The following is a 25,906-nucleotide window of genomic DNA, read 5'->3' on the forward strand; positions in this document are numbered from 1 at the left end:
TTAAAACGTTGTATTTATTTATTAAAACAAGTGCATTTGAAATAGCAGGAAAAAAAATAGTACTGACATTGCAATTCATAATAGCACTATTAACCAGTCATTTTAATAGTGTAAACAATTTTAAACATTTAACTCATTACTTTACAGAATAAACACATTTGCAAAAACAAGTGCAACTGTACTTATTTGTACAAAAGTGTTAACATTGTATTTCCATGGCATATTGCATTGTAACTAGTTCCACAGCAGTTTATATTCTGTTCTTACCTTATGTCATTGATCTCATCTCATACTGTATGTGTTGATATGTGCGTACACATGAAAAACATAACAAATACATGAACATAACAATGAACAGAGTTGTACTTTTTAGATGTCAGGGACCTATGCAATATGTACGCATATTCTTAATATAGTATACATTTTAACTGACCTTTATTTGACTATGTTTGTCTTTTTGTAGGTGGCTAAAATATGCGGTGCTGCTGACCGCCGTCTAACGTTACGTTATTGTGTGGGATACATTGACTAACGTAACGTTATGTGTAGGTACCTCATGCAACCCTGCTTAAAAAAAATAACTTGACAAAAAGTATGAATAAGGTAGCGAACTGCAGTGGACGCAACAGATTGCCGTGTTTGCAATGACGTTATAACCATAGACATCTTATAAGTAGACGCAGCATTGGTTGCTGTGACGCGAGCAATTTGCATCTTGAAGTGGTGACGAGGAGCCGGCGAGTAGCCTAAACTGACAGTTGACAGGTAGAAAACAAAGATGCCGGGCTGGTGTTCAGCGTTTTCCTGCTCAAATGAGCGGACTGTTGAAAATAGGAATCGGGGGATTACTTTTCACAAGTAAGATTTAACATTAATGTACTATTGGTTGTATTTTATGAAAATAACATTACCACAGAGTTGAGAAGGAGCAAAGATCTTCAATATTTGTATGTGAAAATCACAAAGAAATCTTCTGGGGGAGGATGACGCCCCTACAGGGGTTTGGTTTACAAACTTTCAGCCCCACCTAAAACAAAATTCACCAGCCGCCACTGATTATGATGCATTCACATTTTAGGCAAAATATAAGACAATACTTTCTTAACAGTATAATTGTAACCAGGAATAAGTCTTCAAGTAACAATATTCAAATACTAACATTGTTGGGTAAGACAGCATTTGGTTTTATTCTGATTCCAGTGAAACAGATTGGTGGTTTTAGCTGATATAAAGACTTTCAGGTGTTTATATATGTTTAAGTATTTGGCAGACGCTTTTATCCAAAGCGACATACATAAAAAATACATATATAACAATCACTGTAAACATGATAATTTAAGGGAAGAATGTAATACAAAATATCAATACAACGTGTCAAGACAGAATAAACTCTCTGCTGCTGCAGCAACAGAGATACAGTCTATAAGATATATAGATATCTAATGTATTCATACATTGTTTATGTAGGATATACGCATGTATATATAACCTAATCATATTGTTTCTTCAACTTAAAAATAGCTGACCCTTTTTTTCCCTCTTCTCTGGGATTATATTCCCAGTTTTGATCTCGGACGTCTGGTCACTTATAGCATATAAGAATATTATATTACTGTTAAGCAAACCATGAACAATAAAACATGTGTCCGTTATCATAGCTACACGTATGACAAAAAAGCGCTTGAAAATGAGTGGTATTCAGTGAGATAAAATGAATTAAATGCGCTGACAGTTCATTGCTCCTGCCAAATGAATTGCACTGAGTGGAGCAGATCACCACTCCAAGATGGCGGCCCCGTGTCTCGTCTGCGGCAGTAGGCAGTAGCGCTCCATGCTGCGTCTACTTATAAGATGTCTATGGTTATAACGTTAGCAGTGAGTTTGCAGCCTCACTGATTTAACTACACAGCAAATAAAAGTCACGTTACTTAGCCAATAAACGTTAGCTTACATTCAAAACTTACCCTTCTTTGTGCAACTTCAAATGTCGAACAAAGTTGGAAGTTGTTGCGTCTCCGTCTGTAATATTCGAACTGCGTGATTTGCATACGGCAATTCGTTTTTTGTTGACCAAGTCGTAGTTTTTATACCCGAACGAAACCAACTTTGGTATAAATCTTTCTCACTGGCGCGTTGTTTGACAACTCTTGTTCATTGGTTGTCCTGCAATTTGATTGGATGAATGCTGTGGGACGAAAACAACGTAGATCTAATTTGATTGGCTGTTGTACTGAGAGCACACACGCTGACACACACAACACGCTGATAGACAGACACGTACAAAATGAAAGCTACGGAGCGCTCCCAAATAACTTTTTAAGCTTTAGGTTTTGGGGAAAGTAGCAAGTCATGTCAAGTCAAAAGGCTCAAGTCCAAGTGAAGTCACAAGTCATTGATGTTAAAGTCTAAGTCGAGTTGCAAGTCTCTTTACATTTTGTCAAGTCGAGTCTAAAGTCATCAAATTCATGACTCGAGTCTGACTCGAGTCCAAGTCATGTGACTCGAGTCCACACCTCTGATTATCACATCACTCTAAATGTATAGAATATAAAGTTCACAAACATAAAGAGGGATCCTAGTGGGCCAGGCCAATATTTCCTTATCTCTAAACTAAAACTGGGGAAATGTGTAGAGTATTCTGGGCTTCAGACATGATTTAATTTCAGAATTCCTTGAGAGAAAAAACGCCTGGTTAGGCTTTGGTATGTAAAAATAAAGTTAAAGTACTTATTTGGTTTACAACTATGTTGTTATTATGCTGTTTGTTACTTATGTATGTTATGTTGCAGCTATTTAAAATAGTTTTTTAAATGTGTTCTGGCCAGAAACAAATTGGCCCTTTGAAACATATCTTTGTCTTTGTGTGTTGTATGTAGACCACATTGCTTAGCAGAGTTCAGTGATCCAAATGCATGTCAAGTTGATCAACAGATTGTATTTTTCTGCAGTGCAATAACAGTACTGAAATGAAGGCTAAAAGGGCATTAATGGGAGCTCTAAAAAAAGAAGAAGAAAATAAGTAACTAAATAGTTACTTTTCACAGTAACGCATTACTTTTTGGTGTAAGTAACTGCGTTACTTTTGAAATAAAGTAACTAGTAACTGTAACTAGTTACTGGTTTTCAGTAACTAACCCAACACTGTGTATATATATATATATATATATATATATATATATATATATATATATATATATTATATATATATATATATATATATATATATATATATATATATATATATATATATATATATATATATATATATATATATATATATATATATATATATATATATATATATATATATATATATATATATATATATATATATATATGTATGTGTGGGAAAAAAATCACAAGACTACTTCATCTCTACAGGCCTGTTTCATGAGGGGTTACCTCAATCATCAGGAGATTTTAATAGAAGCATTGACATACCATGGTTTATATAGGGCACAGAATTGGTAGGTACAGGCAGGCATAGGGGCGTGGTGATTGGCTCATGTGTTACCTAGGAGGTGTTTCCGTCAGTGACGGCATGCTGATACAATTTCGCTGCGCTTGTTGAGGGATGACAGGTCTGGGCGGTATATAATAAACAGTTTCTCTTTTAAGCATAGGTTGCAGCTTTTATTACCACTGTTGGAACCAAAGCCTGTGGAATACTACAGAACTCAGTAAGTACATTTGGAACCTCAAAGACAATAATGTTGAATATTCAATAACATGGCAAATTCTTGCATTCATATGAGCCAATCACCACGCCCCTACGCCTGCCTGTACCTACCCGTTCTGTGCCCTATAGAAACCATGGTATGTGAATGCTTCTATTAAAATCTCCTGATGATTGAGGGAACCCCTCATGAAACAAGCCTGTAGAGACGAAGTAGTCTTGTGATTTTTTCCCACACATACATATATTGCGCTCTCCCACGGTATCGAGCACTATTTTTTGGATAATCTAATTAAGACATATATGTGTATATATATATATATATATATATATATATATATATATATATATATATATATATATATATATATATATATATATATATATATATATATATATATATATATATATATATATATATATATATATATATATATATATATATATGTATATATATATATATATATATATATACATATGTATATATATATATATATATATATATATATATATATAGGTACCTGCTGTTGTCAAACCATGGAGGCATGCAGAGATATTTAAAAACAATCTTACCTTCCTTCATACTTTCTCTAAACGAGGCGTTTGGAATTTGCTCTGACCTGTGACGTGTTCTGCTCTGTGACGTCAGCGGATATGTCCGTATATGGAACAAATGTCATTTGCTTTGAGTGAGTCCGCCATTGTAGTCCGCGCTGTAATCAATAAGCTCCTTCCTTTTCACTATCCTTTTGTTGTGGGTTATACTGGCTCGTACATGCACATGCATCCTCTGCTGTTGCCATTTCTAATACTAAGTAGTGCAGAGTTTGAACTTATATCTGTATACAACAAAGATGGTGGGAAGAGGCCTCTGTTGAAGTTGAGCCTTGTAAATAAGACCACAAAATGGCGCATCCCGAAGAGTCGGCCAGAAAGCGGCTTCAAGACGGTCTATAAAACATAATCTATGCAACATTTTTTAAAAAGAACCACCATTATATGTCATGTAGACCGCAAGGAAGTGTTTCAAATGTAGGAAATAAATCATAATATGACACCTTAAAAGGAATGAAGAAGAAAAAAAATAGGTCTCCAGCAGAAAGGGCACTTTTCTCAGGTATGACAAAAGGGCAGATGCTTGAGTATCACTAGCAGTCTATCTGTACACCTGTGCCTGAAAATGAATGTCTAACATGCGCAACAAGGGATGTAACCATATGAAAATTTCATGTCACAGTTATTGTGACTAACATTTATCCTGGTTGTCATTGTTATTGCGGTATTGTTGAATGTTCTCCAAAAATACTTTATTTACACATATATATATATATATATAAAAGCAAATGACATTGGTTCCATATACGGACATATCCGCTGACGTCACAGAGCAGAACACGTCACAGGTCTGCCTCGTTTAGAGAAGAGTATGAAGGAAGGTAAGATTGTTTTTTAAATATCTCTGCCATGCATCCATGGTTTGACAACAGCAGGTACCTATATATATGTGTATATATATATATATATATATATATATATATATATATATATATATATATATATATATATATATATATATATATATATATATATATATATATATATATATATATATATATACATATATATATATATATACATATATATATATATATATACCGTATAATACCAAATAAACCAAGTAACAAATAACATGGGCAAATAACCGCCCATGTCCTAATAGCCGCCCGGGGTCTGACCCCATTTTGTGAATTAACCGCCTCTTCCTAATAACCGCCTATGTCCAAATAGCCGCCCATGGGCTGTTATTTGCATAATTTTGATTAAAATGCTACTGGGGTTGCCTTTGCTGCAGTATTATTGTTTTGATGGTTTTATAGAGTACTTGGTAGCATAATTGTATTTTTCCTCTATGCTGCTTTATTTAAAACTTGGAGTACTGTAGCCTTCATTTTATTTAAGTGACAGTATTATTGTTCTGTTTTGATGGTGGGTTTTATACTTGAGTACTTGGTACCATAATTTTATTTTTCCCGGTAGGCAGCTTTATTTAAAAAGTTTATTTATTTTTAGTATTGGTATTCTATTTGACAATTGTTGCACTACTGCCATGTTGAGGCCTTGTTGATCTCTTGTCTTTTGATAGCTTACCTCATGTTGATCTCTTGTTTTTTTGTTTGTATGTTTACAATAGCTTTTACATTTAAAGTTTTTTGTACGAAAAAAAAATACTGGACAGTAACCATTGTAACCAAATAATGGCCTGGTGCAGGCTGGTGCAAAAATAAATAAAAGCCTTGTGCAAATAACCGCCTGCTTCTTTTAAACGCCTAAATCGATTTTGTGAAATAAACGCCCGGTCTACTATTTGGTAATATACGGTATAAAAGACGACGCTCTGAGGAGCACCGGATGTGACAAGTGTGTGAACTGAAGCAAAGACCAGTAATGAACTGAGTGCCATCACTAAATGATGTCTGCAAGGCATGGAGAATATTGTGGGATATAGTGGTGTCGAATGCAGCACTGAGAAATGAAGAAGTCCAGAATCTACTGCCAAAAGTAGCTCATTAAGGATTTTTACTATCAAGCTGCTTGCTTCTGTTCTCTGGAGGTAACCACAGTTGGTAAAAAAAAAGAAAAAAAAAAAAGGGTCTGGAGCTGAGATGCAAATATTTTCTTAACATTGTGGAAAGGAAAGGCTGCGATGAGGTGGCGACTTGTCCAGGGTGTACTCCGCCTTCCGCCCGAATGCAGCTGAGATAGGCTCCAGCACTCCCTGCGACCCCAAAAGGGACAAGCGGTAGAAAATGGATGGATGGATGGACAGGAAAGGTAGGTAAGTGGTGAGGATGGACCAGGTTTCTTGAGAATGGAGGGCATAGAAGCTTGTCTTAAGCATGTGTCTGGTATAGGAAGGGAGAGGGAGAGGGTTAAGATGACAAGTAGAATTAAATATCTGGTTGACGTTGGTGACAAAGAGGGAAGCTTGAAACGGAAACGTAAAATGAGAAACAATGTAGGAAAACATGAAAGAATAGACAGCAGTTATTTTTTTAATGGCCATACTGTACCTAAACCGGATAAAATACACCTGTGGATTATTGCATGACTTTATCCATGTGTATAGTAAAAGTTATTTTCTTATTGAGTCACTCCAACATTTATTACATCTGCACATGATTGCAACAGCTTGTGATGGAAACCTATCTGGTGGCATGACTAATGACTTTCCTTTTATGTTTTATTATTCTTTTGCAAACTCCGTCCCTGGTGAGGTAGTGCATGCTTATGCCTTTCACAGCAGGGGGCATGGGTTTGATTCCTGTCCAGGGTTGGGTCAGGCAGGGCATCCAGCATAAAAACTAAGCCTCGGTGTGTTGACCTAAGATAAGGACAAACCGAAAATACATTTCAAAGTCATTTCATTGTGATTAATTGATAAACCTGTTTTAAATAGTTTACACAAATACATAGGGGCGGCGTGGCGAAGTTGATAGAGTGGCCGTGCCAGCAATCGGAGGGTTGCTGGTTACTGGGGTTCAATCCCCACCTTCTACCATCCTAGTCACGTCCGTTGTGTCCTTGGGCAAGACACTTCACCCTTGCTCCTGATGGCTGCTGGTTAGCGCCTTGCATGGCAGCTCCCGCCATCAGTGTGTGAATGTGTGTGTGAATGGGTGAATGTGGAAATACTGTCAAAGTGCTGTGAGTACCTCAAAGGTAGAAAAGTGCTATACAAGTATAACCCATTTATCATTTATTTACATCTGATGTGTGTTTTGGGAACTAAATGCTTTCTTTCTCCTTCTGTGTGCAGTGAGGAAGAATACACAATGGATAGAACAGGAGACATTATGGCCGTTACATGTCTGCTGCTTCTCAAGCTGCCAGGGGTTGGTTGCGCTTTTTTTTTGTTTGGTATATTTAAGGAAATAGCTAAACATTTTGCATACGTTTATCTCAATCTGTGTGTGTGTATAATCAGATTTACGTGTCTGTGTTCTAATTTGTGTGTCTGTTTTTAGACTTAGACTTAGACAAACTTTATTGATCCACAAGGGAAATTGTTCCACACAATAGCTCAGTTACAAAGGATGGAAAGGATAATGCCGGTATAAAGTAGACTAAAAATGTACCATAGTAGCAATATAAAATATAACATACATGTAACATTTACATATTATGTATTAGGGCTGTGAATCTTTGGGTGTCTCACGATTCGATTCAATATCGATTCTTGGGGTCACGATTCGATTCAAAATCGATTTTTTTTTTTTTCAATTCAACACGATTCTCGATTCAAAAACAATTTTTCCCGATTCAAAAGGATTCTCTATTCATTCAGTACATAGGATTTCAGCAGGATCTACCCCAGTCTGCTGACATGCAAGCAGAGTAGTAGATTTTTGTAAAAAGCTTTTATAATTGTAAAGGACAATGTTTTATCAACTGATTGCAAAAATGTAAATTTGTTTTAACTATTAAATGAACCAAAAATATGACTTATTTTATCTTTGTGAAAATATTGGACACAGTGTGTTGTGCTTATGAGATGCGATGCAAGTGTAAGCCACTGTGACACTATTGTTCATTTATTTTTATTTTTATAAATGTCTAATGATAATGTCAATGAGGGATTTTTAATCACTGCTATGTTGAAATTGTAACTAGTATTGATACTGTTGTTGATAATATTCATTTTTGTTTCACTACTTTTGGTTTGTTCTGTGTCGTGTTTGTATCTCCTCTCAATTGCTCTGTTTATTTCAGTGTTGCTGGGTCGGGTTTGGTTTTGGAATTGGATTGCATTGTTATGGTATTGCTGTGTATTGTTTTGTTGGATTGATTAATTTAAAAAAATAAAAATAAATACAAAATAAATAAAAAATTTAATAAATATTTATTTAATTTTTTTTAAATCGATTTTTTAAAAATGAGAATCGATTCTGAATCGCACAACGTGAGAATCGCGATCTGAATTCGAATCGATTTTTTCCCACACCCCTATTATGTATACAGTATATAATACATACTGATATATTATATTATTATATTACATTATATTTTTATATAATTTCAATCTATGTGTGTGTAGGTGTGCACGCGTGCGTAAAAAAATTGTGTATCTGTGTTTAGGATTTTGTGTCTGTATTTAGATTTGTGTGCTGTAAGAATTTTTACTTACAGCAAGCAATGAAGTGTCCATTGTTGTCGGCTTCAACAGTGAAATGCTTATCATAACTGGGTGCTAGGTACCAACTACAGGCGAGTATAGGCATAAGAAAGGTGACGGTACACCAAAAAATGTTCTACACACACGCACACAGATATGCTAAAGTGTAGCAAAAGTCACGTGTAAAAAGACTGCCAATCGAGTGTTCTGTGTTCACACAAATATGAACACAGATACACTACCAGAAGTACTAGGGGTGCTCAAAAAATCGATTCCCATCCAAATCGCGATTTTTATTTATTTCGATTTTAAATCCATTTATGATTTTTGAGGATTGATTTTTTTTAAAGTTTTCGGTTTGTTTTTTTGCACTTTTTTTTAAGAATCAATTTTTGGGTTAAAAACATTAAACAGCTAATATTTATATTGTTATTATTATTGATACTGCCATTGCAATTGCAATTTTACTTTTTTTTTAGTCTTGTATTTATATGTCTTTTCAATTATTTTGTAAATTCCTCTCCGGAGTATTTCAAAACTGGGATTGGGTAGGCTTGTTCTTTTATTGGCTTGATTAACATTCTGAGATTTTTTTAAATAAACTTTTGAAAAGACGCTTTTTAAGAAAACACTGTGCGTATAAGTTGTATGTCAGCAGCCAAGAGGAGCTTTTGCCACCTGCAACCTGTTTCGAAAAGTTTGTATTATAATTTATATACCAAATAGTATATTACGAGAATTGTGCTAAAGTGAGAATACATTTTGAATCTAATTGTCACCTCAAGAATCAGAATCGAATCGGATCGTGAGGTGACCAAAAATTCTAAAATACAGACACACAAATCTGAACACAGATGCCCAGTTGATTTTGCACACACACAGATCGAGATATGCACACACATATATATTTCTTACACACACAAATTGAGATACATACACACAAAATAGAACGCAAAAGCGTGAATCTGATTACACACACACACACACACACAGAATGAGACATGCAAATTGTTTCGCTACAATATATATCTTACATCTGGATTCTACAAAACTCAAAACCAATGAAGTTGGCATGTTGTGTAAATCGTAAATAAAAACAGAATACAATGATTTGCAAATCCTTTTCAACTTATATTCAATTGACGTTTCTGGGTGTTGTTGATAAATGGCTTTCGCTTTGCATAGTAGAGTTTCAACTTGCACTTACAGTTGTAGCGACAAACTGTAGTTACTGACAGTGGGTTTCTGAAGTGTTCCTGAGCCCATGTGGTGATATCCTTTACACACTGATGTCGGTTTTTGATGCAGTACCGCCTGAGGGATCCAAGGTCACGGGCATTCAATGTTACGTGCAGTGATTTCTCCAGATTCTCTGAAGCTTTTGATGATATTATTTGCAATAGCCGGTTGAGAAATGTTGTTCTTAAACTGTTCGACAATTTGCTCACGCATTTGTTCACAAAGTGATGACACTCGCCCCATCCTTGTTTGTGAATGACTGAGCATTTCATGGAAGCTGCTTTTATACCAAATCATGGCACCCACCTGTTCCTAATTAGCCTGTTCACCTGTGGGATGTTCCAAATAAGGGTTTGATGAGTATTCCTCAACTTTCTCAGTCTTTTTTGCCACTTGTGGCAGCTTTTTTGAAACATGTTACAAACATCAAATTCCAAATGAGCTAATATTTGCAAAAAATAACAAACTTTTCCAGTTCGAACATTAAGTATCTTGTCTTTGCAGTCTATTCAATTGAATACAGGTTGAAAAGGATTTGCAAATCATTATATTCTGTTTTTATTTACGATTTACACAACGTGCCTACTTCACTGGTTTTGGGTTTTGTACGGTATATATAGTATCTTCCTAAATGGAAGAATAAATAAGTAAAATTTTGGAATGTACATGCTGTTTCTTTTGAAAACGTATCATTCCAGATGGAGATGGCAAGTGGGAACGTGTTAGAGGAGACTTATCATAAGTGGATTCGATATAGAGACGACTGTATGAAGATGATTGACAATGAATCACTTCCGCAAGGTGTGAGGTCAATATGTCACATGACATGGCATACTGTGTTACTTCCAAAGGTTTCTTTGTGCTGCCTTTCCAGATGGCTTGTTCTGCAACAGGACATTTGACAGATACGCCTGCTGGCCAGATGCCCCTGCTGGATCGTTAATCAACATCTCCTGTCCTTTCTACCTGCCCTGGTATGATAAAGGTATAGACGTGTGAACTTTGTGTGAAAGTGTGTGAGGCGAAACCAAACTGGAACACAGAAAATGTAACATGCAAGAAGAAGTGGCTCGGTGCATTATGTGATAATGTTATTGAACAGCTCTCTAATGAGCATAGAATAAATGTGTTAGGCTCATTTCAAAGAGAACCAAATTAAAGATGGTCTAATCGTCACCTTTTATGACACCCAAAGGATGTTTTACTCTCATGAAAGGGCATTTAATAAAGCATATTACACTCACACACACACACACACACACACACACACACACACACACACACACACACACACGCGTACTGGTTATCATTTGGAATGGGGACCATGTTTTTGATCATCACTTGTGGGGACCACCCTTTCTACAGGTTGTGGAGGCATAAAAAAATGAGGTAAAATGGCCACTGCCCAGTTAGTTCATACACATCTTTAAATCTCTGGATTGATGAAGTAATGTGCTGATCATTCTTACTGGGGACCCTGGGGAAAAAGAGTTAATATGGTTCATGGGGACCAAATTTAAATAATTTTGCATAATTCACACAAATTTGTAAGTGACTACTGAGGACCATTTAAAAAAAAAAAAAGTTCAAATTTAATATGACATGATCCTCAGAATATAGCACTACAGCTGTCCTCTTATAAGAAGTTTCACCACTTAGATGTACCAGCTGCAGCCCGATGAGGGGGCTGCTGTGCAAATGTCTCACACTCAAACTAACCATGTGTTATGGGACAAAGCTTAAAAATCACTTAGGCATCTTCAAAATGGATCTGACTATCATTTAAAAAGGTTTCCCTTTAGGGGACCTGTTTTTTTGTCCCCATACCGTCAGAGGTCCCCTAAAGGTGACTGTGTAAACAGAGCGATGTCCCCATTAAGTAAGCATTGCCAGAACACACACACACACACACACACACACACACACACACAACCACACATTCTTGTATTTGTTACCTTCTTGAGACCTCTGAAAAATGCCTACCTCTTTAGGACCACCCTTTCTAGATATATAAAGATTTGTATTTACAACATTAATAATATATACATACTATGCAAATGTAAAAAAGGCAAGCCTTCAGTTAATTATTTTTTTGAATTTTTTGTTTGTAATTGGTTTTTAATCTTCATTATTTACTTCAAGTTATTACAGTATGTCTCTATATACATATTTATTTATTTTTTTAAATTAATTTTGGCCCATGGGGGCGCATTTCCATTCCTCACACACACTTGTTATTACATATGTTGGCCAGAGGGGGACAACTTAAAATTTTTACACACACTTGTTATTTCATATGTTGACCAGAAGGGGAGCACTTTTAAAACCGACACACAGTCAATTTGAAAAATCCCTCCTTTTTGGCACCACCCTCATTTTGATAGATTTCACCACCAGGGGTGCAAATGAGACATTCTCTATCAGATGATATGGTTTTCCGTAATGGGACCATGGATTCGGTCCTAATATGGAAGGTCCTCATATGGAAGGTACTTTTCCTTGTTGGTGTCTCAGGAAGGGTGGAAATACAAGAACACACACACACACACACACTCGCACACTAAATTGCTGTTTGCAGCAGATAACCCTCTTCCTGGTCCAACCATGCATGCTATTCCCCACTAATACACATGCGTGCAGCAAAGAGATCATGTCATGTTAAAAATAGAGACATTCATTTTACTAAATCTGTTCTTTTAAACCACTATTGGTAACATATGCTAGCCCGGGGGTGTCCAAGCTTTTTCCAGTGAGTACCGCGCATAGAAAAATCTGAGAATGCTGGGGCCACATTGATACATTTGGCACAGTACAAATTTACCAGGATTTCACAGCATTTACCAGGATTTTTTCACGGACAAATGCTGTAATCAAAATGTACTGTAATATTACAACACATTACTGTGAAAATCATGCAATTATTAGCCAGCAATTTGTTGTAAGTTTACAATTATTATTTTTGTATTGTTAGTATTTTTTTAAATGTACTTGTACATTTGAAATATTAGCAATAAAATGTAGGTCAATCAATAGCCGCTAAATTATCTGAACAAAACAGCCACAGATTAGCTTTGTTTTGTAGATAACAAATGCATTATTGTTGTATCTAATCTAACCGCTTTGCAATATTTAAATGAGTATTATTATTATTATTATTATTTACAATCGTTAAAATTATGACTATTCCACTCACTAAAAGTTTTAACACACTTGAAAACTTTACATATCTTGCTAGAAATCATGATCGGATGCACAGAAATCATCAAAGACCATAGACAGTAATATGCACAGGTCTTTGGTTTTCAGGTCCCATTTTTGAGAAGATTTGAGCCGCTTCTATTTTTTTCTTTGTTTTTTTTGTGAGAAATATTCTAATCCAGGATGTGTTTATTTTATCTGTTTAATGTGTCGCGGACTAATACAAATTAAGCTGTGGGCTGCAATTGGCCTCTGGGATGCACTTTTTACACACCTTTGCTAGCTATTGATGCTGTTCTTATTATCTATTATTATTAATAATTATTATTACTAAATAATATTATTATTAAATCTGCCAGTTAGTTTTGGCAGATTTTCGTGTAAAAGTACCTGATTGTCATGGACGATTAATGCCTTTTAATGCCGATCACAAACACCGATCCTCTGTGACTGATACTTTATTTTTAGTCCCCTTGCTGACAAGCTCACAGCTATTTACATGTATCTCCATACACAGTGTGGAGCCGCTCCCCTGAGCTAATAATAATCACCTCCATTATGGCAAAGAAACTGTATTTCTTAGTATCTTAAGTATCATTACCACGTATCATTATCACTTGAGGATGAGGCTAAACATGTTACACACTGAGAGCAAGCCAGGAGCAGTCATGGTAATAGCAAAGCTAGCCGTTAAGCTAGCTTGAAACAACACCAAGAAATGAGTGCTTTGTAAAGTTTAAGAAGTGTAGATGGAACGGCAGAATGTTAGCAGATACTGTATCTACAGGAAAACAGCAAGAAGATTAATACGAATCTAGAGAGAGGATAATTTAATAACAACTGGCACTCATCGAGGGCGGACGCTCCCTTTCCCTCTCCCTTATCTCTCCTGCTTGCTTCTTTGTCTTAACTTTCTTATTGCCTCTTTTTGCACTGCTCTCCAAATCTAAACAGTGGAACTAATTAACTGCCCTCTCAATGATATTGATAAGATCTTGGGTTTGGGGGAAGCTGCCTGTCTTGACGGAGTGGCTGTTGCTGGACACACGGCTGACTCTTGGGAGAAGGAGTGCCGCGTGCATGGCGACCCTTTCAGTCGAGGGCGTTGAAGATATTCACCTAATCGGAATTATGACAACAGGACATCTACTGATTGGAGTAAGCTTTGCTCTGGTTTGTCGACAAATTGAAAGTTGCTGGCAGCCTTCAAAGTACCCCAAAGCTGCCACAAATTATTGGAGGATGCGTGAAGAACTGTGGACACTCTTGTGATTTGGATAACATCGGACCGTCTGCCCTGTAGGATGAATTTGAGGACCAGTAATAGACAATTAAGAGTGAAAAGCAAATTTTACAAAACATTCTTACTTGGATTGTATCCCTGGCTTCAAGACTCTCCTGGAGGACAGTGCGGAAAAGACACAACAAACTCCTTTGTTGTCTCTCATTGATACACACCTGTTGTTGTTGACTTTGGACTGACTGGCGGTTGCAAGAACACCAAGGTCGCGGAACAGACGCACGCTGCAGGCTTACACACACAAATGCATCCACGAAAAATCCCTTAGGAGTGATGGGCGACTGGGCAGCGCTGAGATTGCAGCAGCCTCCCTCCGTAGCACCCACTCCCTCCCCTCTTGTGAATTTTTGTAACTTGTGTGGTATGGCTATTGAGGTTTTATTTCCTGGCCTCAGTCTGGACTCCCTCCCTGGGAGTCCAGCCTTAGGTCCCGTTCACACTAAGCCAGATAAGGTTATCCAGGGTAAATCACACCTAACCTTATCCGTGTCCACACACAACAATGCCACCGTTTAAGACCGGACAAAATCTGATACAATCTGCTTGGCAAGTCCAAATGCTTTCGCCGTTTTCCTCGACGGCCAGGTAATACAAAGAACACGCTACATTTTCTATCACATCCACAAGAGCTCGCATTATTGTTGTCTCTCCTTCGACAAATGGACAAAGTTTTTCGCTAAGTAGAAACACAGCTGACCCGGCCGGACATTGGAAAGTTATTTTGCCGTCTGAGAAGTGTTGTATCCGAAATAGCTGCAATCGTTTTCTCTCAAGGTATTCATGTGTGATTTCCACAAGCGTCTGTACATGTAGAAGGAGAAACACGGGCATGTCTACATGTGGTTTTTCACTTTGCGTGTTGTGAGTTTATATCACATATTAGTTTCACATTTGAAGTTGAACTGCTGAAATGAAGGGACTTGTGCACGATATTCAAATTTTTGGAGTTTCACCTGTAATATTTGTATTTGCATGATTGCACATCTTATACCTGTTCAATGTGCAAAGTAACACCATGGTAGGCTGCTCTGAGTAACCATGAAAGAGGGATCAAACAATAATTGTCACTAACCAAAATATGTGCATCTTAAATCTTTCATCCAGTGTCTCATGGTGTTGTGTATCAACGGTGTGGCACAGATGGCCTCTGGGAGCTTGAAGAAAACGGGCATGTGTGGCGGGACAAGAGCGAGTGCGAGGAGGAAAAAGAGGTTACAACCCAGGAGGTGCGTCACCCCAATGATCTACAGCACAGTTAGAGCTTTAAGCTCTCCTTTGATGCATAGTGGGAGCTCAGATTCTGAAGTAAGACGGTCAGTGGGCCACCAGATGCTTCATCCCCTGTATTACATAACATAATACAGAGCAATGGCACTGGCTATATTAGCGCTGTCAAATTTTCATTAGCTTAATCATACTTTTGAATTTGGATTAATCATGAATAATCACGGGTTATTACTTGCTTGCGTAATTTAAAATAACTTTAAAAATGAGCCCAATATTTGGACAAAAACGCAATTTTATTTTCAGAATGCCATACTGGAAGTGTTTTACTTGAATGCACTACAAATACACAGAACTTGATTTAAAAAAAAACTATGCAGGGGAAACGAGTCCGAAAAAGTTGGTGTCCAAACCATTATTATATGTGATGCCAAGCGAGAAGTCACCTTGTGAAACGTCATCTAAAGCAGGGGTGTTTGCGTTTGCAGCCCGCAACACAACTGTTATTGCCCTGCAGTACCTTCTAAAAATATAAGAAAACTGAAAAACTGAAAAAGACAACAAAAAAATGTGCTCTTATTATTTAAAATATGTTATAGTCACTTCGAGTATATCACATACTGTATATTTTTTCTTGTACAGTATATAATTTCTTAGCATATCCAGGCTGTATTGGTGTTTGTCTTTATACAAAACGAAAAATCTTACAAAGGCCGAATAATCATTTGATTATCTGAGTATGTGACCGTAAAAAAGTTTAGAGAGCCCCGAATTAAAGGCTTGACTTCATCAGTGTTTGGCCTTTTGAGTTAGACAATAACCATAGAGTCATATAATGATATATTTCATTTATTTATCAGACTTTTCCCTCCTCTTAGTAATGACTGTCCCATAACCCAGAGGATGTCCTGGTCATCATTTGTAACTGTGAGACTTGATAATCACATGATTTGTCCATGTCTTTCAGTTGTGGTACAAGAAAATGATGGTGAGCTTCAGGACGCTGTACACCGTTGGCTATTCCCTGTCCCTCTTCACTCTCGTAATGGCTCTCATCATTCTACTGAGCTTTCGGTAAACTTGATTTTTGTTGTGGTATAGCCGTGTTGCAATCACGTGATCTAGAGGCGCATCCGGGCACTTGCGGGTTTCAGGCGATGGTCTAGAGTCCCATTAACCTACTGTTTATTTCCCTGAATCAGTGCAGACTTGGGAGTACTTGGAATGGTTTGGAGGCAATTATTTAACCGATCATACCATAAACTGATTAACGTGGACCCCAACTTAATCAATCAAAAAATCATGAAAAAAATATTTTAAATGGGATGGAGTGGATTCATACACTCTTAGAAAAATATTTTTTTAAGGATTTAAACCATCACCAATCGTTACTGGTCGCTACAATCCCACTTCATTTGACAATTACAGTATTTAGAGAAGAAAATATTTGAGGCACACCATGATTTTATATCTGAGGGGTCTACAAATAAAGCATTCATTTGTGCAAGACAAATTTGGACTTATCCCTGCATCGGTAAGTAGCGTATTTGATTGACATAACGGGAAAAGGATAAGTTTGTTTGCAGTTTATTTCCTGCTACAAATATTAGTCTCATCTACAATTCATGTCGGCAGTTGTTTTATGGTGTGAAGTTCATATTTTGTCTCATTATTTAGTTATAAACGTCTCTGTTGTTCAGCAATGTTTGCTAGCGATATCAAGATTCAGTATATTCTGTTGAGCCTAGGAGAGTTGTATTTATCTAGTTTATTAATACTGTTAGGTTTTTTCCTGATGCTAACAAATATCACCAAACTCATCTGTGTCGAATAAAGCACTTGGCTTTCCTGCACAACAAAAACTAAGCATTGGTAGATAAGCATTGGACCAACAATCACAATATTTTTTACCAGGACTTAACATGACAGTAGTTTATTTGCACAACCAGGACTTCCTAGTTATACACAAACTAATATAATCTCTTGTCCTTTCTTTACGTTTGGTTCTGCTCTCAAACATTACTAATGTAGCAGAGAAACACAAAGTTTCTCAAACAAATCAAATGTTCAAACAAACATTTTACAAAGCGATCGTTGCAGATAGGAGCATAGTCTGATTATATTCCACAAGATGATGAAAATTATATTTTTAAGAGCCGTTTCCTCCGACGCACTTTCGTTTTTTTCCCCTGACTTTATTACCAGTATGAAGGACTTCTTTCAGGACTCTATGAAAGCTCTTTGCTATCTTTCTATTTGAACGACTGGAACACCCAAGAACAGAACAGCAATACGGCATTTTCTGCTCAAAATCTACACTCTAATCTATTTTGATGCTCTGCTCGAGCTGCTTGACCATCGTGTGAATTAAGCCGTGAAGAAGAAAAACTGATATGACATCATATGCAACCCAGCTATTGACACTATAGGCCCTTTTCCTCCAATAGTACAGGAAACTTGAGTTCATGGAACGTTTAGTTCCTGGAACTAGGGATGTAGCGATATGGAGGCAAGGTAAAAAAAAAAAAGTGTATTTATAGAGCACAAGTATTTCACAAGGCAATTCAAAGTGCTTTACAGAAATTCACTAGAAGGCAAAAATAAAAAATAAAATGACCATCAAAATGATCATAATTCAAATTAAAATCATAAAATAACAGCATCATAAAAACAACCAAATTCTAATTAAAATCAAAGAGTGTAGATAAAACAATTGTAGTTGTCGTATGCACAATTAAATCAAAGTGTTTTCAGCCTGGATTTAACCCTTGTGTGGTGTTCGGGTCTGTGGGACCCGTTTTCGATTTTTATTAAAAGAAAAATTATACAATTAATTAATTTTTCAAACTGAGACTCACTGGCTTTGGCTCATTTTCTGTGAAGAACATACCGTATTTCCTTGAATTGGCGCAGGGAATATAGTATTCGCACGTCTAGAATTACTGCCGGGTCAAACTCGTTTCTCAAAATAATTAACGCATGCTTGGCCTTATCGCCGGTTTATTATTGAAGCTGGATCAAATTAGTTTCGCAAAATATTAATTTTATTATCGCATGTCTATAATTTTCGCCGGGTCAAACTCGTTTCGCAAAATATTTAGCATATGTCTAGAACTTCCACCGGGTCAAATTCGTTACGTCACGAGTGACGCATCTGTCCTCCTTTTCAAAATGGAGGAAGCTGATTTCAGTAGTTTACAATCGCACAAAGGAAAAAAGATAAAGAGCTTTTCAGTAGGATTTAAGGTCCAAGCTATTGAATACCGGTACAGTATGCTAAAGAGAACAGTAAGCAGCTATGTTTTATTAATATACCGTAGCTGCGTGTGTGAAATACTGTATAAGTCATTAAATCACTCCCGCCTCCTGGTGGTAGAGGGCGCTGCCGCGCTAGTGATCCTTCTTGCGACTTCCTGTACTGCAGAAGAAGTGAACACACGCAGCAAGAGATTTATTTTTTCCCTCTGCCTGAACTTCTAACATGGAGGATCACATACAGGTATCTAAAATAAAACAGTTTTCTAAACTGGACTTTCAATCGAAGCAGGAGGTAATAATTAAAGGAATATCTCCATCGAAACAGAGACTTTTAAAACTGAAGAAAGAAAATAAGGAAGACTTCTATAAACAAGTTATCGATGCTTTTGGTCAGAAGGAGCTGCAAATGGACTCCATTTATAAGTACAGGTAAGACCATAATAACGTTTTTTTTAATTAAATGTGCTTTTCATGATGGTATGCTTACATGACACTCAAAGCGCACGCCTAAATTTTATGGATTCCTTTTGGTAAACGCCGGAGTGAGAAGAGGTTTTAAAATAATTACCGCATGCACGGCCATCCCGCCGGTTTCCGGTAAACGCAGGTGTGACAGGAGGTTTTAAATTAATTAACGCCCCTGCGGCTATTCAAGGAAATACGGTATATCAGAATACATATTTAATGAACACACACCATACACCCCCCCTACACATTTCTATTACATATAAGATGTCCGGGTCTACTGGACCCGGGGCTAATAGAAGTGTGGAAATTTATGCTCTGTGTACCACACGCCCACACACACACACACACTCACACACACACACACACACACACACACACACACACACACACACACACACACACAGCGCAGACAGTGTTGACAAACAATGTTGCAACCTTGTGTGGGAACCGCAGGTGCAGAAACACAAAAGAAGAATCCCTGTGGGATGCAGAAACTGGCAGAGAAATTTCCATGCAACGTTCATATTGTTGTTACTCAGCCAGTGTTTGTGGGTCTTAGACTTAGTCTTAGACTTACTTTTTATTGTCGTTCAAATTTGAACTTTACAGTACAGATAAGAACGGAATTTCGTTGCATTAGCTGGTTGGCAGTGCAGGATAAAAAAAGCAATAAGGTGCAGATATAAATAAATAGATTACTGTAAAGATAAATATATTGCACTTTTGTATATGCATCTACGTTTATGGATGTATGTTATATTGTCTTTATATTCCAGCGAGTTCATCCATTTTTGGGGGGAATTGAGGGGATTATTATGATGCGTTCAAGAGTCTTTCGGCCTAAGGGAAGAAGCTGTTACAGAACCTGGAGGTTCTGCTATGGAGGCTGCGGACCTCTTTCTAGAGTCCAGCAGTGAAAACAGCCCTTGGTGGGGTTGGGAGGAGTCTCTTCAGATTTTCTGAGCCCTGGTCAGGCAGCGGCTTTTTGCGATCTCCTGGCTAGGAGGAAGAGGAGTCCTGATTATCTTTTCCGCCGTCCTCACCACTCTCTGGAGAGACTTCCGGTCTGAGGCACTGCAGGCTCCAGTCCAGACAGAGATGCAATTGGTCAGTTGGCTCTCTATAGTGCCTCTGTAGAATGTGGTGAGAATGGCGGGAGGGAGCTGTGCTCTTTTCATCCGTCGCAAAAAGTGCTTGTGCTGCTGAGCTCTTTTTACAAGAGCTCCGGTGTGTAGGGACCAGGTCATATTGTCAGTTATCTGCACCCCCAGGAACTTGGGGCTGCTTACCATCTCCACCGCTGTGCCGTTGATGAAGAGTGGAGCGTGGCTGGACTGGTGCTTCCTGAAGTCGACAATGATCTCCTTGGTCTTGTTGACATTCAGGACCAGGTTGTTGGTTCTGCACCACTCAACCAGATGTTTCACCTCCTCCCTGTAGTCCATGTCGTTGTTGTCACGGATGAGGCCCACCACTGTTGTGTCGTCCGCATACTTCACAATGTGGTTAGTAGTGGACCTGGCGCAGCAGTCATGGGTCATCAAGGTGAACAGCAGCGGACTCAGGACGCAGCCCTGGGGGGAGCCGGTGCTCAGGGAGATGGCACTGGAGGTGTTGTTGCCCACTCTCATAGATTGGGGTTTGTCTGTGAGGAAGTCAAGCAGCCAGTTGCATAGGGGGGTACTGAATCCAAGGGGGGCCAGTTTGCTCACCAAGTGCTGCGGGATGATGGTGTTAAATGCCGAGTTGAAGTCCAGAAACAACATCCGCACGTGTGTGTCCTTTCCTTCCAGATGTGCTAAGCTCAGGTGGAGTGCAGAGGAGATGGCGTCCTCTGTGGAGCGGTTAGGGCGATAAGCAAACTGGTATGGGTCGAATGTGGGGGCAAGTCTGGAGACAATGTATTCCTTTACCAGCCTCTCGAAGCACTTCATTACAGATGTTTTTTGGGATAAGTCAGTATTTTAACACAAAAGTGTTTGATTGTGAGGCATTAAAAGCCACAAAATGCAACGGGTCCATCAGACCCACAAACAATGGCTGAGTAACAACAATATGAACACCACACAAGGGTTAAACATTGCCAACGTTGAGGCCTCTGTGTCCCACTGCTGGTAGGGTGGGCTTTACCACTTACATTGCTTGTGGCTGGTGCGGCTCTCACTACACAGTAGCAGGAGTTGACTAAGCTTGACGTGCCGAGACAGCTTGTACACGACCCTATGTCTGTCTGGTCTCACGTGGTATGAGACTGTAACCCATTACCTGGAAGACAATAGACTAGGCGAGGGGACTAACAAGTCAACTCCAAAACCTCCCGAAACCAGAAATGGTGGAAGGTTAGGCTTGGGGCTAGCAACCCCAACCAATAAAAACTCCTTGCTACAGAAACGTTGACGAAAACCAAAAAATCCAAAAGTCTTGGAAAGGAGGTCTCTTCGTTTACACAAACCAAAGAGAAAATGATGATGCTCTCGGAAAACCATAAGGTGTCGGTGCGTCTGATTCTTCTGACACCTAGACACTCCACTAACATCGCAACATGGAACGTCAGGACCATGTATGCAGGAGGAAAGACAGCAGTTATAGCGGAATAGATGAGGAGATACAGAATATCTCAACTGGGTCTGTGCGAAACCAGATTGGTCCAGTTGGGGCAGGTTAAACTGGCCAGTGGTGAGTCCATATTATATTCAGGGCACCCAGAAGACCCTGCACCACATACAGAGGGTGTAGGGTTCATGCTATCCAAAGAAGCTAAGAGGGCCCTCCTCAGTTGGGAACCCATCAACTCAAGGATCATTACTGCAAAATGCCATACCACGCATAAGAAAATAAACCTTCAAGTAGTACATATGCCCCTACCAACTATGCAGAGGACGAAACGAAGGATCACTTTTACAATCTTCTATATCACATTCTTCAGATAAAGAAAGGAAAGGACATCATGGTCTTAATGGGGGATATGAATGCGAAAATAGAAGGAAATATCAATGGCTATGAGCTGATAATGGGAAAGCAAGGGCTTGGAACAATGAATGTAAACTAGGAAACAGACAACAGCTTGGTTATTGGAGGTTCCATTTTCCCACACAAGGACATCCACAAAGCAACATGGGTTTCTGCCAACCACAAAACTGAGAACCAGATTGATCACATCTGCATTAGCCGGAAATTCAGGCGCTCACTGCTTGATGTCAGAGCGAGAAGAGGAGCTGACGCTTTGTCTGACCACCACCTAGTCACAGCAAGGTTCCAGTTGAACCTGAAATGCATGAAACAAAGAGGAGGGAGGATCAAATTCAACATACAGCAGTTCCACGAAATAGGCACTTTGGAACTATACCAAGTCACATTACACAACCGGTTTCAAGCACTACAGGACCAGATAACACAAGCACCAGGATCTGTAGAAGGGATTCGGGAAGGTTTGAAGACCATATTGAAGGAGACATGTGCAAAAGTGGTAGGGAGAAAAAGGTCCACAAACAAACCTTGGCTATCCACAGAAACCCACAAGAAAGTGAGTGAGAGAATGGAGAAAAAGGAGGTCGTTAACAGATGCAGAACTAGAGCAGGAAAGGCAGCAGCACAAAGAGTATATGAAGTAGCAAACAAGGATGTGAAGAACAGTTTCAGAAGGGACAAAAAGAAATACATCGAGGATTTAGCAAAGCAGGCAGAGGAAGCAGCAGGAAAGAATAATCTGAAAGAATTCTATCTAACCACAAAGATCCTCACCGGCAAATTTAAACAAGCCCAAATGAATATTAAAGTCACCAATGGTACACTCATCACAACCAAGGAAGATCAACTCCAGAGATGGACTGATCACTTTCAAGACCTACTCAACAGAGAGTCCCCTCAACTGAATGCAGATATTCCACCAGCTTCAATCATGCTTGAAATAAACTGCAACCCCCCACCAAACTGGAAATCAGGAATTGCCATCAAAGCCCTGAGAGCAGGATAGGCAGAAGGGCCAGATGGGCTACCAGCAGAAGCTTTCAAAGCAGATATGGAAACATCCTCCAGCATGCTTTTCCATCTCTTGCAAGCTATCTGGGAGGAAGAAAAAGTCCCATCAGACTGGAGAGATGGCAACATCATAAAGATTCCTAAGAAAGGAGAGCTCAGGGAGTGTAAAAACCACAAGGGAATTATGCTCCTTTCAACACCAGGGAAGGTGCTCAACCACATACTAGTACGTTTGTAGAAAGAATACGGAAATTGGTCGATGCACAACTGAGGGAAAACCAGGGTGGTTTCAAAAATGGAAGATCTTGTGCTGACCAAATTGCCTCCCTCAGGATTATAATAGAACAATCCATGGAATGGAACTCACCGGTATATATTAATTTCATAGACTTTTAAAAGGCGTTTGACAGTGTCGACCGTGAGAGGAAGCTTATGGCACACTATGGCATCCCACCGAAGATCATCAACATCATCAAGAGCACCTACCAAGGGATGCAATGTTGTGTCCTACATGACGGATGCCCATCGGAGGCCTTCGAGGTCCTGACTGGGGTGCGGCAAGGATGTCTGCTCTCGGCCTTCCTTTTCCTCCTCTGTATTGACTGGACCATGAACCAAACAACCAAAAACAGCAACACCGGCATACAGTGGAGCCTAACCGAACAACTGGAGGACCTAGACTTTGCAGAGGATCTAGCTCTCCTGGCTCACACCCACCAACAGATGCAGGACGAATCACAGAAACTAGATAGAAACGCTGCATTTCTTGGGCTTAAGATCAATTCACAAAAAACAAAGGTCATGCGTATCAATAACAAGAACAATACACCAATAACAATAGACCATAATCAATTAGAGGAGGTAGTCAGTTTTACATACTTGAGGAGCATTATCAGTGTAGATGGAGGGGCAGTTGAAGATGTCAAATCCAGAATAGGGAAAGCAAGAACATCATTCAACATACTAAACAAAATCTGCAGAGCAAAAAACATTTGTCTCAAAACCAAACTGAAAATCTTTAACTCAAATGTCAAATCCATCCTGCGGTACGGATCAGAAACATGGAAAACCACCAATAGCATACTCACTAAACTACAGACATTCATAAACCGTTGCCTCCGTCGGGTCCTATGAGTCTACTGGCCAGACACCATCACCAATGGCAACCTGTGGGAACTCACCAAACGAGAACCAGTGGAACTGCAAATCAGGAGAAGGAAGTGGAGCTGGATAGGCCACACACTCAGAAAACCCAATAAATCAATCACCAAACAGGCACTAACATGGAACCCACAGGGAAAAAGAAACAGAGGGAGACCAAGAACAACCTGGAGAAGAAGCACGGAACAGGAGATGAGGGCTGAGGGGCTGTCATGGCAACAACTCAACCGAAGGGCTCAAGACCGGAATTGATGGAAGGCTTTCGTCGACGGTCTATGTTCCTCAGGGAATACTAAGGCCTAAGTAAGTAAGTAAGTAACGTTGAAGCCTGTCTCACATCTCCTGGAAGACTTCCAGATTTTACGAGCATAAAACTGTAACGCAGCCTCACCATGTTTGGTCCAGACTCTGAACACCAGCAGGAGACCACTCCCTGAAGTTGCCTATTTCGTTCTCAATATGCAGTAATGCAGAGGAAATGCGTTCCGACATTAGCACGGCTAATTGCGGTTTCTGGTACTGTATGTGCATCAAGCACATATGGGGTGGTATTTGCTTGGCACAAAATAATGCTGTGACGGACTCAAGCCGTCTCGTGGGTTCCCTGGACCATCAAATAGAGACATCTCGAGCAGAGTTGTCGTTTGTTTTATTTTTTCAAACAAAACCTTCAGTCCAGGTCGCTTTTCAGCTCCTCTCCTTCGCTCGTCGTCGTCTGTCTCTCGCTCTCCTCCTCTCTCGTGCTGCGTCCGCTTCCCTCTGGTTTCGTCTGGTTTCGTCTCTCCTTCCGGTCCTCCTCCCTCTCTCTGCTGCTCCCCTTTTCTTTAGCGAGAGGAGATTGGATGATCGTGCACAGGTGCGCAGATCGCGCACCTGGGCACGATTGCGGCGTCGCTCCCGGCGTCGCTCCCGGCGTGCCTCGCCTCGCCGCTTGCTCCCCGGCCACGCCTCCTCGCCGCCATCTTGGGCCGGGCCCCGGCGTGCGCTGCTTCGTTGCTCGCTCGCCGGCCCCGCCTCTCCACAGTCCTCCATCGCCGGACGCAAGCCGGGAGTCCGACCGGCTAAGCCTACTCCCCCCCCTTTTTCTGAGGGAGCGGGAAGTGAGGATGGCCAGGTCCTCCTGTGGCCCCGGTCTTCTCCTTTTCTGTGTCTTTTCCTTTGTCTTTTTGGTCTTTTTCTTTGTCGTCTTGATCTTTTTCTTTGTTTTTTCCTTTGCCGCCTTGGTCTTTTT

The 25,906-nt window shown here is 39.3% G+C and overlaps 1 protein-coding gene across 1 annotated transcript in view; it reads left to right on the forward strand.

The window, feature by feature from the left end:
• The window catches only part of LOC133655606 (glucagon receptor-like), an 84,171-nt gene that overhangs the window by 42,154 nt on the left and 16,111 nt on the right, over window positions 1-25,906 (forward strand). Inside the window, exons 2-6 of the mRNA XM_062055910.1 lie at window positions 7,494-7,569; window positions 10,787-10,889; window positions 10,963-11,073; window positions 15,691-15,812; window positions 16,778-16,884. Of these exons, the coding sequence (XP_061911894.1) occupies window positions 7,510-7,569; window positions 10,787-10,889; window positions 10,963-11,073; window positions 15,691-15,812; window positions 16,778-16,884 (503 nt within the window). The 5' untranslated portion in view covers window positions 7,494-7,509. The remainder of the gene's footprint in view (window positions 1-7,493; window positions 7,570-10,786; window positions 10,890-10,962; window positions 11,074-15,690; window positions 15,813-16,777; window positions 16,885-25,906) is intronic.

The sequence above is a fragment of the Entelurus aequoreus genome, linkage group LG08, assembly GCF_033978785.1.
Source record: "Entelurus aequoreus isolate RoL-2023_Sb linkage group LG08, RoL_Eaeq_v1.1, whole genome shotgun sequence".
Classification (NCBI taxonomy): Eukaryota; Metazoa; Chordata; class Actinopteri; order Syngnathiformes; family Syngnathidae; genus Entelurus; species Entelurus aequoreus.